The sequence below is a fragment of the Miniopterus natalensis genome, chromosome 10, assembly GCF_054644295.1.
Source record: "Miniopterus natalensis isolate mMinNat1 chromosome 10, mMinNat1.hap1, whole genome shotgun sequence".
Lineage (NCBI taxonomy): Eukaryota > Metazoa > Chordata > Mammalia > Chiroptera > Miniopteridae > Miniopterus > Miniopterus natalensis.
The window spans coordinates 49,327,149-49,340,260 of NC_142090.1; the positions used below are offsets into that span (position 1 = coordinate 49,327,149).

Sequence of the window (13,112 nt, forward strand, 5' to 3'; positions counted from 1 at the left end):
TTCAGGACTGACTGGGAGTGACTGCTCTCACCACAAGCTTTACTCCTTTTAGACTGGCTATGCCATAGTAACTGTTTATCTCCAGCCTGTGCTGTTTAGGAGAGCCGTTGTTATGAACTACTTCATGCAGATGTATTCCTCCTCCCACTTTGGTTTTGATCAGTCTACTCTGTCTTCTATTGACCTGCCTCTACATAAGCTTTCAAATATGGTGAGGCTCTTGGAATTGTGCTAAGAAATACAGAGATGAATTAAACATGGCCTGGGCATGAGGAAGAGACATTGGAGCTTGGTGATGAAACACGTGTGAGAGTTTTCTAGATGAAAAAGGGAAAAAGCATTCCACAAATAAGAAACAATATATTCAAAGGGTGAATGTGTTTCTATTTCTGAAGTATTTATCCTTGGGTTGAAGGATGACCAGATATTTAATTTTGATAGGTGCCACAGATTTGCTTTCAGAAGAAATGTAATGTGAAGAGTCTTTTCTAGAAATTGTGCATCAATGTTTATCACAGTCTCACCGACTTAGATATTATCAACATTTTAATTTTTAATATCTCATGAGTGAAAAATATTTCTCTTTTTCATTTTTAGTTTTAATTTTCTTGATTTTTTTAGTTAGGTGAGGAATCTTTTTTTTTTTGTATTTCTTCTATGAAATCTTAATAGTCTTCACTCAGTTCTGTTAAATTACTTGTCCTATTCATATTGTTTCTCTTTAAATATCGGGGATAATAACCCTTTTTATATTTTGCAAATATTTTTCTCAATATGTTTCTTTTACTTACTTGAGACAGTGTTACTATTCTCGTCACAGAACTATTAATTTTTTTGCAATAGATTCTGACTTCTGTGTTGTGTCTTGTTAGACTGATATTCTTCACCTTAAACATTTTTGAAACTATAGTCTTATTTTTCTAGAATGTTTAGTTTTATTTCTTTAGATTTCTGTCTTCACCTGCCTGGAAATGTTATCTGTGCTCTTGGTAGGTCCGATCGTGGGATCTAAGTATATTTTATAATCTGATTATCTCTTGCCTTATAACCATTTCTTAAATACTCTATTTCTTAGTGACTTGAAAATGTGACCGTTAGCATTAAATTGGGTGTGTTTCTGGGCTCCATTGCTTTTTCCCATTAATATGTTTTCTTTCCCAGATCAGTCACTTACTAAATTACTTAATCTCTATAAGTTTGTTTCATCATAATAAAATGGAAATAATAATAGCATCTACCTCGGAAGATTGTGAAGAGGAATGACATAGTGAAGATCAAGTTTTTACCACATGCCTTGGTCACACTAGATGCTCAGTCAGTGTTTATTGCTGCTGTTGTGGTTATTTATAATTATTAAACCACTATTATTATTATTGTCAGAATCACATTATTTTAGTTTCAGTTGCTTCATATGTGGTACGGTAAGAGCTTGCATCCCATTGTTCTTTTACCAAAATATGAAGGTTATTCTGTATTTCTGAGCTTGAGAATCAGCTTCCCCATATCCCTTTTGAGACAAAACAAACATAAAGCCTGTTGGTACCTTGATTAGAATTACATCTTAATATGTAGGTTAATTGGGTGAGGACTGTCTAAAAAAAATTAAAATTTTAAGAGATGCTGACTTATTTGCTGTGGTTTGCTTCATATTTGGCAGTCATAGATTTGCAAAGCATATTGCACATTAGTTATTTAAAATGAGAGGAAGCAAAATTGTTTTTAAAGATGGCTTAGAGCTATCAAATTTTGTATTAGTGTCTTTAGTCTCTGGATGATAATGTATTGATAAGTTAGATTGTTGTTTCTAATAATATGAAGCTAGGGAAGCATTATCTATAGGTGTATTAGCATGTCCAAGACCCTGCATTGCTTAAAACACTGTTGCTCAAAGTATGGTCCATGGACCAGTTTTTGTCCATAAGCACAAGATGAGAAATTAAGAGTAAGCATTTAGACAGATTGCTAGCATTGGTAGAGTAATTTATATGTTAACTCTGATAGTTTAAGAAAATGGGTTTATACTTTGTTATTTAAATTTTATTAGTTCTGAAGTAGTTTGGAAACAAAAGAAAATAAATCAAAACACAGACTATCTGGTCTTCATCACAGATAGTTTGACAAGTCTTACTTGGAATAATTTAGGCTATAAGGAGCAGAAAATGTTGCCTGGGATTGACTTAAACAAGCTCCCATTTTCCCGGTGCCTCAGCTTGCTCCTGTATAGTGGCTAGTTTTCCGTTCCCTTGATTTTGTAATTTATTCCTTTAGTTACTTTATGCCTGTCTGCCAGATTTTGCAGATTGCTTTTGAGAAAGGTTGTATCAATTTACCTTCCTAGCAGCAGTTTAGGAGGAGACCTTTTCTTAGCACTCTAGCCAAAATTTAAAAGGAGTGTTACATTTAAAAAATACTGGATAATTTATTAGTAAATTTTATTTTGATTTACATTTTCAACTTTTAGTACAATTGTATAGTTTTCCATATCTTTATTGACTATATTTTTGTTTCTCTATGTTAGTGGTCTATTTAATTCCTTATTCATTTACCTGTTGGAGTTTCAGTTACCTACTTGCTTGTTTGTACGTACGTATGTATTTACCCTTTGCCCACTAATCTATATATTCTCTCCCATTTTGTTTGCCTTAAATCTATAGTTTTCATTTTAAAATCTTCCTTTATGATTTCTTCCATTTTGTTAACTTTAGAAAATCTCTCAACCAAAGATTTACCAACTATTCATGCTATTTTAAAAGTACTTTAGGGGAGTAAATTTTAACGTTGTTTCTTGTGTTTGTTCTTTAGTCCCTCTGAAACTTATTTTGTTGTATGTATGGAGTAAGGATCTATATTAATTCTTTTCTTCAGATGACTAATTACTTATGTTTTTTGAACATTCATATTCTTTCCTACTAATTTGCCTTGTCAGCTTTATCATATAATAAAGTCAGATTTAGGATCGTTTTCCTGTTGATCTGCATTAATACCAAACTATTCTACACACTGCAGGCTTTTAGCATCTGATAATTTTAGCCCTCCTTCCCCAGTACTCTTTTTCAAAATGTTCCTAGTTATTTCTACTTGTTATTTTTCCAGGTGAGTGTTTGGTGTTGTATTCTGGTTTATGTTTGAGAACTAAGATGATACAGGATTATATTGTTTTTGATTGTGAAAAATACTGATTGATGTATGTGGCAAAGTGATATTAACCATCATTTGAAATACAATATTTGCCTCCAGCACAGTATTTTTCTATTTCCTCCAATTCATGTATCGAATAGCACATTTCTGTATGTGTTTTAACAACAGGTTCTATTGTTCATATAAAGAACACTTCAGAATTTCTTATGTTATTAACTTGAAATAAAAACATTTATAAGATTCATTAATATATGCATAAAAGCTGTATTTGAGTAACACCTTTGTTGTAATCTCCCTTCCTGACATAATGAAGCTCATGCACACTGCAGTTTAGTTAGAATTTTTGCTTTCTGAAATTTAGTTAAAATTAATTTTCATTATTTTAGTTTTAGGCTTTTCACCCCTTTTAAGCAGTGCTGTAGGAAAAAAGATAAATGACTTCCTATTTCCTTGCCTCAGTTATTTTTACTTTGATTACATTTGAGTTTTTAGAGAAAAATGTTTTACATTTATGTATTTCTTATTCAAAGCAATTCTTTAATGTGTGGGATTGCCACCATGAAATGATGACTCCACTAAAGTTCTCAAGATTTCCTTAAGGGTACACTAACTTTGATGAAAGCAGTGTAGCTGTCTTCACATTGTAGGAGTTATTATATTGCTATAGAATTGTGGTAGGTTAAATATATAAGTAGTTTTCATATATGCTGTGCAGATTTGTTGGCAAAGTTATTAATGAAATGATTGAGCTCAACCATTAAAACAAAAGATTTCCGTACATATATCAGTCATGACATCAATATATTATCCTTGTGACCAAAAATTCAGGGGTGCCACTATTTTTAAGACTCTTACTATATTTTTTAGTTTGTGTTCTAGAAGTGCTTTCTGGCGTTTTCTATTTAAACTCTAATCTCATTCATAAATCTGTCTGCTATGTCACAGTAAAGAATCATTTAGCCTGTGCTTAAAAATTGCAATCTCTCACTTCCCTCCTTTGCTTTGGATAGCTTTGATTGTTAAAAAGTTCTTCTTATGGAATTGAAATCTGATGTCTTTTGCCCTAAGAATTCTCCTTTTTCTGCTCTGTTTCTAAACATAAAATTGGCTTTTTCTTACATTTAATGATCCTTACTTAACATGTCAGAGGACAGCCATCATGATCCCTCAAAGTCTCTTTTCCCCATTCCAGGCAGACTTTTCTGAATTCTCATAAAGTAGGTGACAGCTTCAAATGAAATGTGCTGTCAGTAAGTAAATACAGTATGTCAAGTGTTCCCTGACTCTCAGTGGGAAAAGAGGCCATATTATGTCTCTGGACATGCTAGCATCTTAGATCTCTTCCCTGGGTTATCACAGCATGCCTTTATATGAACTGGAATGTACAGCTTCTAAACCATCTTATTTTCACTTAGGTCTTAGTAATTTTGAAAACAATAACGTGGCTACATCCAAGGATTTTCCTTGCTACTCACAGTTGCCTGGCAAATAACATTTCTTTTTAACATCACAAATGAGTTCCTTTGAACAGCTTTCCTAACCTCTAGCCCTCCTGATTAAGTCCTAGCCTTTACTTCAATAATCCCAGTATTTACTTCAGTAATCCCTATGTCACACTGTTTTGGTACATGCCACTCTTATTTATCTTTATAAATACTTCTAAGTAACATTGTTTTACATGAATCTTGAAAAGACCTCATTCCATGGCAAGATAGGATCATTGTTATTATTCTGCAGTTTTGAAATTTATCCTGTCTTAGTTCATGGCTAGTTACTAATTCTTGACTAATATGTGTGATCGGGTGACTAATAGATGTGGAACTTTAAATAAGTTGCTTAACCTCTCTGTGTCTTGAGTTCTTTTTATACAAAATCAAAAATTATGTAGAATAATTTCTAAAGTACCTTCCTGCTTAAATTTATTACCTTAATGCTCATCTCCAAATATATGAATGTCCTGCTAATGACATGGAAATGAATATTCCAATTAGTTTTTCATGGGAGAGACTATTTACATTTTATGAAGAAAAGACATTTTTTGAGTGTTACAGAGAATATATTTCATAAATATAGCTTCCAAAGTTTCTCCTGTCTTCAGGCTTCTCCCTAGAAAGAGTGAAGAGAATGTGAGTTTATAACCCATATCAGAGGGTATTAGTCTTTTCTATCAAGAAAATGTATTGCAATTGAATAAACATGTCATAATGAAAGCTCATTTAAAACTTAAGTGAAAAGTACTTCTCTAAAATGGAGAAAATCATGTTTGCGTATTAATAAAAATGACCAGATTTAGAAATTTCTCATGTATAGGTAATTATTAGGAAAAGCGAATAGTTGTTTACTGGAATTAGTAAATAGTGCTAAGAATGACTTGAAACCATGTGATGTTGGGGTTTATTAGGGATATTGTACATGTGTTACTTGCTTGAATGCATTTCTCTTGTGATTTACTAAAAAGGGAGACATATGCTTGACTAATAATTCCATGCTGAGAGACTTAATTATTTTTCATGATGGTTCCATCTGAAGTTGTTTCACAAATTGGCAGCAGAATGAATTTATATTGTTAGCTGTACCCTCTGCTAGCCCATGTTATCAAATGCTTCTCCTCTGTACACCTTTTCATGATGTGTGCCATTACTTTATAAACATCTACGACAGTGCTTTGAAAAAATGCCCCTTGAGAAAAATTAGGGATTATCCACCCAGTTAACATAAAGCTACAAGTCTTAGGCTAAAGAGCATCTCTGTGAAGATCTCCCCTATTTTTGGATTAACTCTTAAAGCCTAAAGACTATAGTTGTCACCCAGCACTTATCTGAAAAGTGTCTAGTTTGAATTGAGATTTGCTGTCTGTATAAAATAAACACCAGGTTTTGAAGACTAGATATGTATAAAAAAGATTATGAAATGTCTCATTAATAATTTTATATAGATAACATGTTGAAGTGATATTTTATATATTGGTTAAAAAACCATTGTCAAATTAATTTCACCTTTTATCACATTTTGAAATGTGACTGTTAGAAAACTTAGAATTTTATCAGCAGCTCACATTATATTTCTTTTGGACAGCACTGGCCTAGCGTGGTTGATTACCTGTGAATGAAGAATAACTGTACATATTTGTAATCTCAAAACTTAAGAAAATTTAATTAACTTTATATATAATATTCCTTTATTTAAATTTTTTTGCATGTTGTCTTCTCTATACATCATGATTATTTCTATTCCAAAGCTGTGCTTATTTTGTTTCCTATACCTGCATTAGCAAACATCCTGCTCCTACCTCCTGGCCCATTTATTTAATTGTACAGTATTTGCGGGGTATGTTCCAAGACCCCCAGTGGATACTTGAAATCACGAATAGCATCAAACCCTATATATATATATATACACACTATATTTTTCCTATACATACATACGTGACATAAAGTTTATAAATTTATAAATTAGGCACAGGAAGAGATTGACAACAATAATAACAAAATAGAATAATTATAACAATATACTGTAATTAAAGTTATGTGAATGTGGCCTGTCTCTCCTACCTCTCAAAATCTTACTGTACTCACCTTTCTTGTGATGATGTGAGATGATAAAATGCCTGTGTGCTGAGATGAAGTGAGATGAATCACGTAGGCACAGTGATGTAGCGTTAGGCTACTACTGACCTTCTGATGATATTTCAGAAGGAGGATCATCTACTTCAGGTGATCCTGGATTGTGGAGCCATGATGTCAATGGATGGAGAAATTTAATATTTTCGGGCCTTAGTTGACCATGGGTAACTGAAACTGCAGAGGTAAAACTAGATAAGAAAGAGTACTATACACACCTTTTTTTTTATTCAAAATATTACAGATATCCCCTTTTCTCCCCATTGACCCCTTTACTTCCTACCCACCCTCCTCCCTAGTCCCTCACCACACAATTGTCTTTGTCCATGGGTTATGTATATATACATATAAATTTTTTGGTTAATCTCTCCCCAGCCACCCACCCCCACCTTCCCTCTGAGATATGTCAGTTTGATTCATGCTTCCATGTCACTGAATCTATTCTGTTCATCAGCTTATTAAGATCTTTAGATTCCGCATATAAGTGGCATCATGTGATGTAAAGTCTTCTGAAAATCTCAGATCTTTCTGTGGAATTATTCTTGCTTATTCCACATTGATGTCTCTCTTCTCTGAACGTATTTTGCTTCTTTAAAGAATATCAGAAAGATAACATTTAATTAGAGCCTATCTTAAAATAATCTCTAAGAAATAATGTTCATGTATTTCTTAGACACATTTTTGGGAGGGAGTGGCAAGACATACATTCTTCTTCTAGTAAATTTCTTCCATCTGTAGATAGTTGGTTAATGTCCCCGCATAAGCTATAAGTGTAGCCATTCTTCCAGCTCCCTGGTGCTTTGATAGTATCACAAAAACCACAAGACATAGACTCATGAGTCAAGACTATGCTCTTTTGTGTGAGCCAACTTTTTAAAGTGATGCTTTAGAGAAATAAAAGTTGTGATACCAATAAAAACATAAAGGAAATTCGCCGTTGCACTTTTGTCATCTATAATGCCCCCTTTGTACTTTTTATCTGTAAAATGTCCATTTTACTTTTTTTTTTAATGGTCTTTGAATGTTCAGGATGATGCCCGTCAACTCTTTGTGCTTGCTGGAGCTGCTGAAGAAGGTTTCATGACTGCAGAACTTGCTGGCGTTATAAAGAGATTGTGGAAAGATAGTGGTGTACAAGCCTGTTTCAACAGATCCCGAGAGTACCAGCTTAATGATTCTGCAGCATAGTAAGTAGCTTAACTTCAGAACTAAACTACCATGAATAATTGCTTGCAAATCAAATACACCTCCAAGTCAGTTTTATTGCAGAATTGGCTGACACATTCTTGTACAACTCTGAATATTCAGAATGACAATGTTTAAAAACTTCCTGTCCTTTTTGTGTGTTTGTAGATAGCAGTGTTGTCAGTTCTTTTGTGTTCAAAGGGTCTCAGGAGACTCATGCTTATGTAACTCTAATTGAAACATGTAGAATGGGACTGTTTCCAGTATTATTTCCAAGAAAGTAATTGGAACTTCCCGAAGTACTTTCTGAATGTGGGTGTATCTCTACTTTGCCTGGGACTAGCCAAAGGGGAAGGTAACTGATTTGGGTTCTTTTCATTATACTAATGGTGCCCAAGAAGAGTTACTTGCCCAGTGACAGGCACCTGAATGACATGCATCCTTTTCAAGGTGATTCCAAGGTATTTTCTCACTGAGTAAAATAACTCTACACTTGAAGATTGTCAATTATACGTTGTGCCCTGTTGCATTAGACATTGCTTACAGATACTGAAGTAGGTTTTTGGAAGAAAAGTCTGCCCTGATTTTCCAGATGGTGGCCCAGAAAGTTTGTAAAGCAAGTTGTGATAAAGCCTAAGCGGGAAGCATTCTGCTTGGTGATCTACATAGAATAAAAAATCAAGTATTTATTTACATAATTGGCATACATACTCAAAAATGCCAGATATGATATGAGTAGTATTAGTTGGTCTTAAAATGTGCCGTGCACTGACTTTCCAAGTTGGTTCCATTTTCTTGACAGCTACAGGCTCTTAGGGACACAAGTGAGGTTAGATTGAAAATGACTGGTATTAGAAGATCTGGATAAATGCACACACTTTGCCACAATGAAAAACATGGCTTTGCTTATTGTATAGCATGTCATTTATTGCACATCAGAGTACTCAGTTGTGTGTTACATGAATTATTTAGTGTGAATGAATAAATAATACATGCTACTATATAACCCTTAGCATTTTTATAACACTGTATTTCTTAATCTGTATTTTTAATATTTTATAAGTATATAAACCACATATATTATTACATATGCAGTTTATATTTGCATATGTAACATATCTTATGGAATATGTAGCCCATCTCTCAAACTGGTGTCACTTCTACTAGGAAATAAATATTCTTTAACTCACTGAGTAGGTCCTTGCCTCCCTGTTTAATGTACTCATGATACGATATATTTTCTTTTTTTGCACTCACAGATTCACATTTATTTTGAATTCATTTGATTTATACTTGTATGAAGACTATTTGGTTATTTTCTATCTCTGCCACTACACTGTCAATTCAATGAAGTCTGTTTTTGCCCAACATTCTATCTCCATAGCCTGATACAGTCACCACTCAATATGCCTTTGTTTCGTAATGAATGAATTAATAAACCTAACTTACAGAGGATAGCAGAGAAATAAAAAGAAAATTACTTAGAGCAAGAACACAACTCTTAGGCCATAATAATTTGCTTTGGCACCACCAGTACTTTCAGAAAAATCTAACCGGGAATCACACTGTTAAGGTGAGAAGACTGCTCGAGCTGAGCCCAGCAGGAGGAGCTATTTCAGTAATTAAGGGGGACAATAGATTGAAATATGTTTACCCATGTGGGGGGGACTTCTTGGACCTTTCAGTCTTTTCACCAGGACACTCTCTTGTGTACAGTGCTTGGACATGCATGGAGAAAAATACATTGCTTTGGCTCCCATTATTTCATTACTGGTAGTTCTGACCCTGAAATGGCAATAATGGAGCCATTTTTCAAAAACGAAGGAGGTCATAGAAATCATTTGCTTCATAGTGATTACAGGGCATTTTTCTGAGTTCTTGACTGGAGATGGGGGGGATGCTGCCAAGTTGCCCATTAAGACTAACCGCCAATTTATACTTTAAATTTCTGAGTGTTTAAAACAATTGGAATTTTTCACAATGCCTATATTTTTTGTCCTATTGAAATATAAATGTGCAGTATTTTTAGAGTATTAGAATTCTAGCAGCTTTAAGCAAATAAATGTATTTATGAGTAATCAGAGCACATTTTAAATAAGAATAGCTCCGTATTTTATAGGGACAGTTAATAAAATCTTGCCATGTCCTGTTTAGTTTATTAAAACATATTTTTTTACAAGAAGGTATAACATTTGTATGTATAATATTGTGTATAACATGTAGTACAGATAAAGTACTGGGGGATTATCATTAATGCCATAAAAGATAAGATCTTTTAAATTAAGTACAATACAGATAACTTAAGCTGTTATATCTCTGTGTATATCAACATCAGATACAAGTACCTAACTGTCTAAGACACTTTTTGGTCACTAATTCAGTGTTTGGATGGTTTTCCAGCTCCATCCCCAATGAATCAAATATTTATTGAGCTCTTTTGTTTGCAAGACCCCATTCTAAATGACTAAGGAAGCGTTTTAGAGGAAAACATCAATTAAAGTTGCAAAAGTCGGTGCCTCTCTACCTAAATTTATCTTCTAAATTGTCTTTCACATTCTGCCCTCGTAATTGCAGAGCACTACAGGGATACTCTCCACATTCAGCTGAAGACTAATTCCAGATTCTCATTTTACGTTGTGCGTAGCCTATTAGTGACCTTGCTGTCTTGGAAACAAGATGTGACTATTCCTGCCTCCATACTGTTTTACTGCTTGTCCTGATGTGAATGTCATTCCTTGTTTCTGTCCCATCCTTCAGGTTTCTAGTCATACCCCTCACTATCCTTCTTTACTCGGGTTCACTTTGATCTCTGCTTACATGGACTTGCAATAATAATATGGACTATATAATTCAACACAAATTACACAAAGTAATTGCATTGTATGACACAAACACGTTTTGATATCGCAACAGATTTGTCATTATTGACAGAGTGTTGAATGAGTAATTAAAATCAGTAAGAAGTGAAATTAGAATATTGATTTAGCCCGGCCGGGTGTGGCTCAGCGGTTGAGCGTCGACCTGGGATCCAGGTGATCAGGGTTCGATTCCCTGTCAGGGCATTTGCCCAGGTTGCCAGCTTGATCAATGACTCTCTCATCATTGATGTTTCTATCTCTTTCTCTCCCTCTTCTTTCCTCTCTCTGAAATCAATAAAGATATATTTAAAAAAAAAAAAAAATATATATATATATATATATATATTGATTTAGAAGGCCAGTAAAATTCAGAGTAAAGCGTCATGTGTAGTGTTTTCCTATGTGTAACTAAAGGCAGGTTGAAAAGAAACAACATCAAATTCAGTCTTTGGCTGGAGGTATTCCTCACTGTCTTCTCAAAAAGTAACTTTCTAAATCCTCAACAAAAGAATAATACCTGGAACATAAACACTAGTGCTGCATCAAAAAAAGTGAAATAAAAAATTTTAAGAAACAAACATATGGTGCACAGTTATTTTGGGTGTTTTTAAAAAGTAATTATTAGTCTCTTTTTCTTTCCCAGCAAGGAGAATTACTAATTACTGTCCTTCAGAAATTAAGTACATAACATTTAAAAAATGTTAGAAGAGTTTTCTGGCTAGAGAAGTATAAAGACTGATTTCAGTGGAAGTTGTGTAAGATATAAACTTAAATTGGTTGTATTACATCATTACACAGAAATGTAAAAACTCCCAGTAATTTGGAATATTGCATGTATCAAAATTTCTTGCTCTTTGATTTAGATGATCTTTATTGGCTATATTAACTATTAGCATGTTGTTTTCTTGTTTATGTTTTCAGCTATTTGAATGACTTGGACAGAATAGCACAGCCAAATTACATCCCAACTCAACAAGATGTTCTCAGAACACGAGTGAAAACCACAGGAATTGTTGAAACCCACTTTACTTTCAAAGATCTTCACTTTAAGTGAGTAGCTTCAAAGTGTATGGTTTATAAATTAGTATATTAAAGCACATTGTTTAGGAAAAAAGGTATAATTATAAGAGTTTAAAAAAATTCATTCAGAAATTATTTTTAAAATTTCTCAGATGATTGGACGAAAGATATTTTGGATGAAAGAGGGCAAGAAACATTCTTAGGACTATTTATATGTTTAGTTGAGAACAAACAGCTATGCAAATTCCTCTTGCCTCTATTTTTCACAGTGATTTAAATAAAAATGGTTTTTGGCTTTTATTTCTAAATAGGAAATACTGCTCTAATACTGTATATTTTGAGGAAGTTCTGTCATCCATTTTTAGGAAGAAAGAGTTTTGTTGGTAGGATGTATGTTTGTTTATGGAAATATTACAAAAGAAGAGTACCTTTTAAAATTTTTTCATGAAAATTTTTATTCATGCAAACTGATGTGATGAAAATTTTTATTTAATTTAGAGTGTACTGATTATTAACATACTGAGGTCGGAGCAGGGAAGCACTGAATTGTAGTGGCCTTTAGAAATGGAGGCATCTTGGAATTCCTTTTTTCTGGTTTGCTCATTATATAATGAACCAGGCTCAGGGAAGTTCAGGTAAACATTGCATTCAAATTTACAGAACTATGTTTTTCTTTTACCAATAATGATTTTCAAAATATGTCAAAAACTGCTGGACTTAGCCTCAGTTGACTCTACTGATCTGAAACAGTAATGATGATAAAGCAGAATTTTTGAAAGCATCTTATAAAGAGGTTCCAAGTCAAGATAAACAAAACAAATAATCATCAGCTCGCCTCCTAAAGAAGCTGACAGCAGTTGTGGGAAAGCACAGTTAAATATATGCAACTATACCTTTGATTCCCTCCTTCAGTATTTTAAATACATTTGTTATCATTTGTCACTAATTTATCCCACATTCAGTGGTTCATATAATTGAGTTTTCTAGAAAACAAAAATTTAATTTCAACTTTCCATAGTAGCTTCCCTCCAAAAAAACAAACATTGCCCTGCTTCTTAGAGATACAGATCATGATTAGTTTGTCTGACCTTGTAACTGTGCTTTAACACATCATACGGTTTTGCATCTGCTTTAATTTTTTTTTTCTGTTCTCCTATTTTTAAGCTGTCAGGGGACATTTTTTGTTGTCATTATCTTTTATTAAAACCGTTTACCTTCTTTTGGTCTGCTTACTACTTCTAGAACATTAAATTACCAAACTCAGGAATTTTAAAATGTTATTTTAAATAAT

General features: G+C 33.4%; 1 protein-coding gene across 1 annotated transcript in view; it reads left to right on the forward strand.

Moving 5' to 3' along the window:
• Nucleotides 1–13,112, forward strand: part of GNAI1 (G protein subunit alpha i1) — a 77,891-nt gene that overhangs the window by 50,473 nt on the left and 14,306 nt on the right. The window contains exons 4-5 of the mRNA XM_087821117.1: nt 7,788–7,945; nt 11,723–11,851. Coding sequence (XP_087677243.1) covers nt 7,788–7,945; nt 11,723–11,851 — 287 coding nt within the window. The remainder of the gene's footprint in view (nt 1–7,787; nt 7,946–11,722; nt 11,852–13,112) is intronic.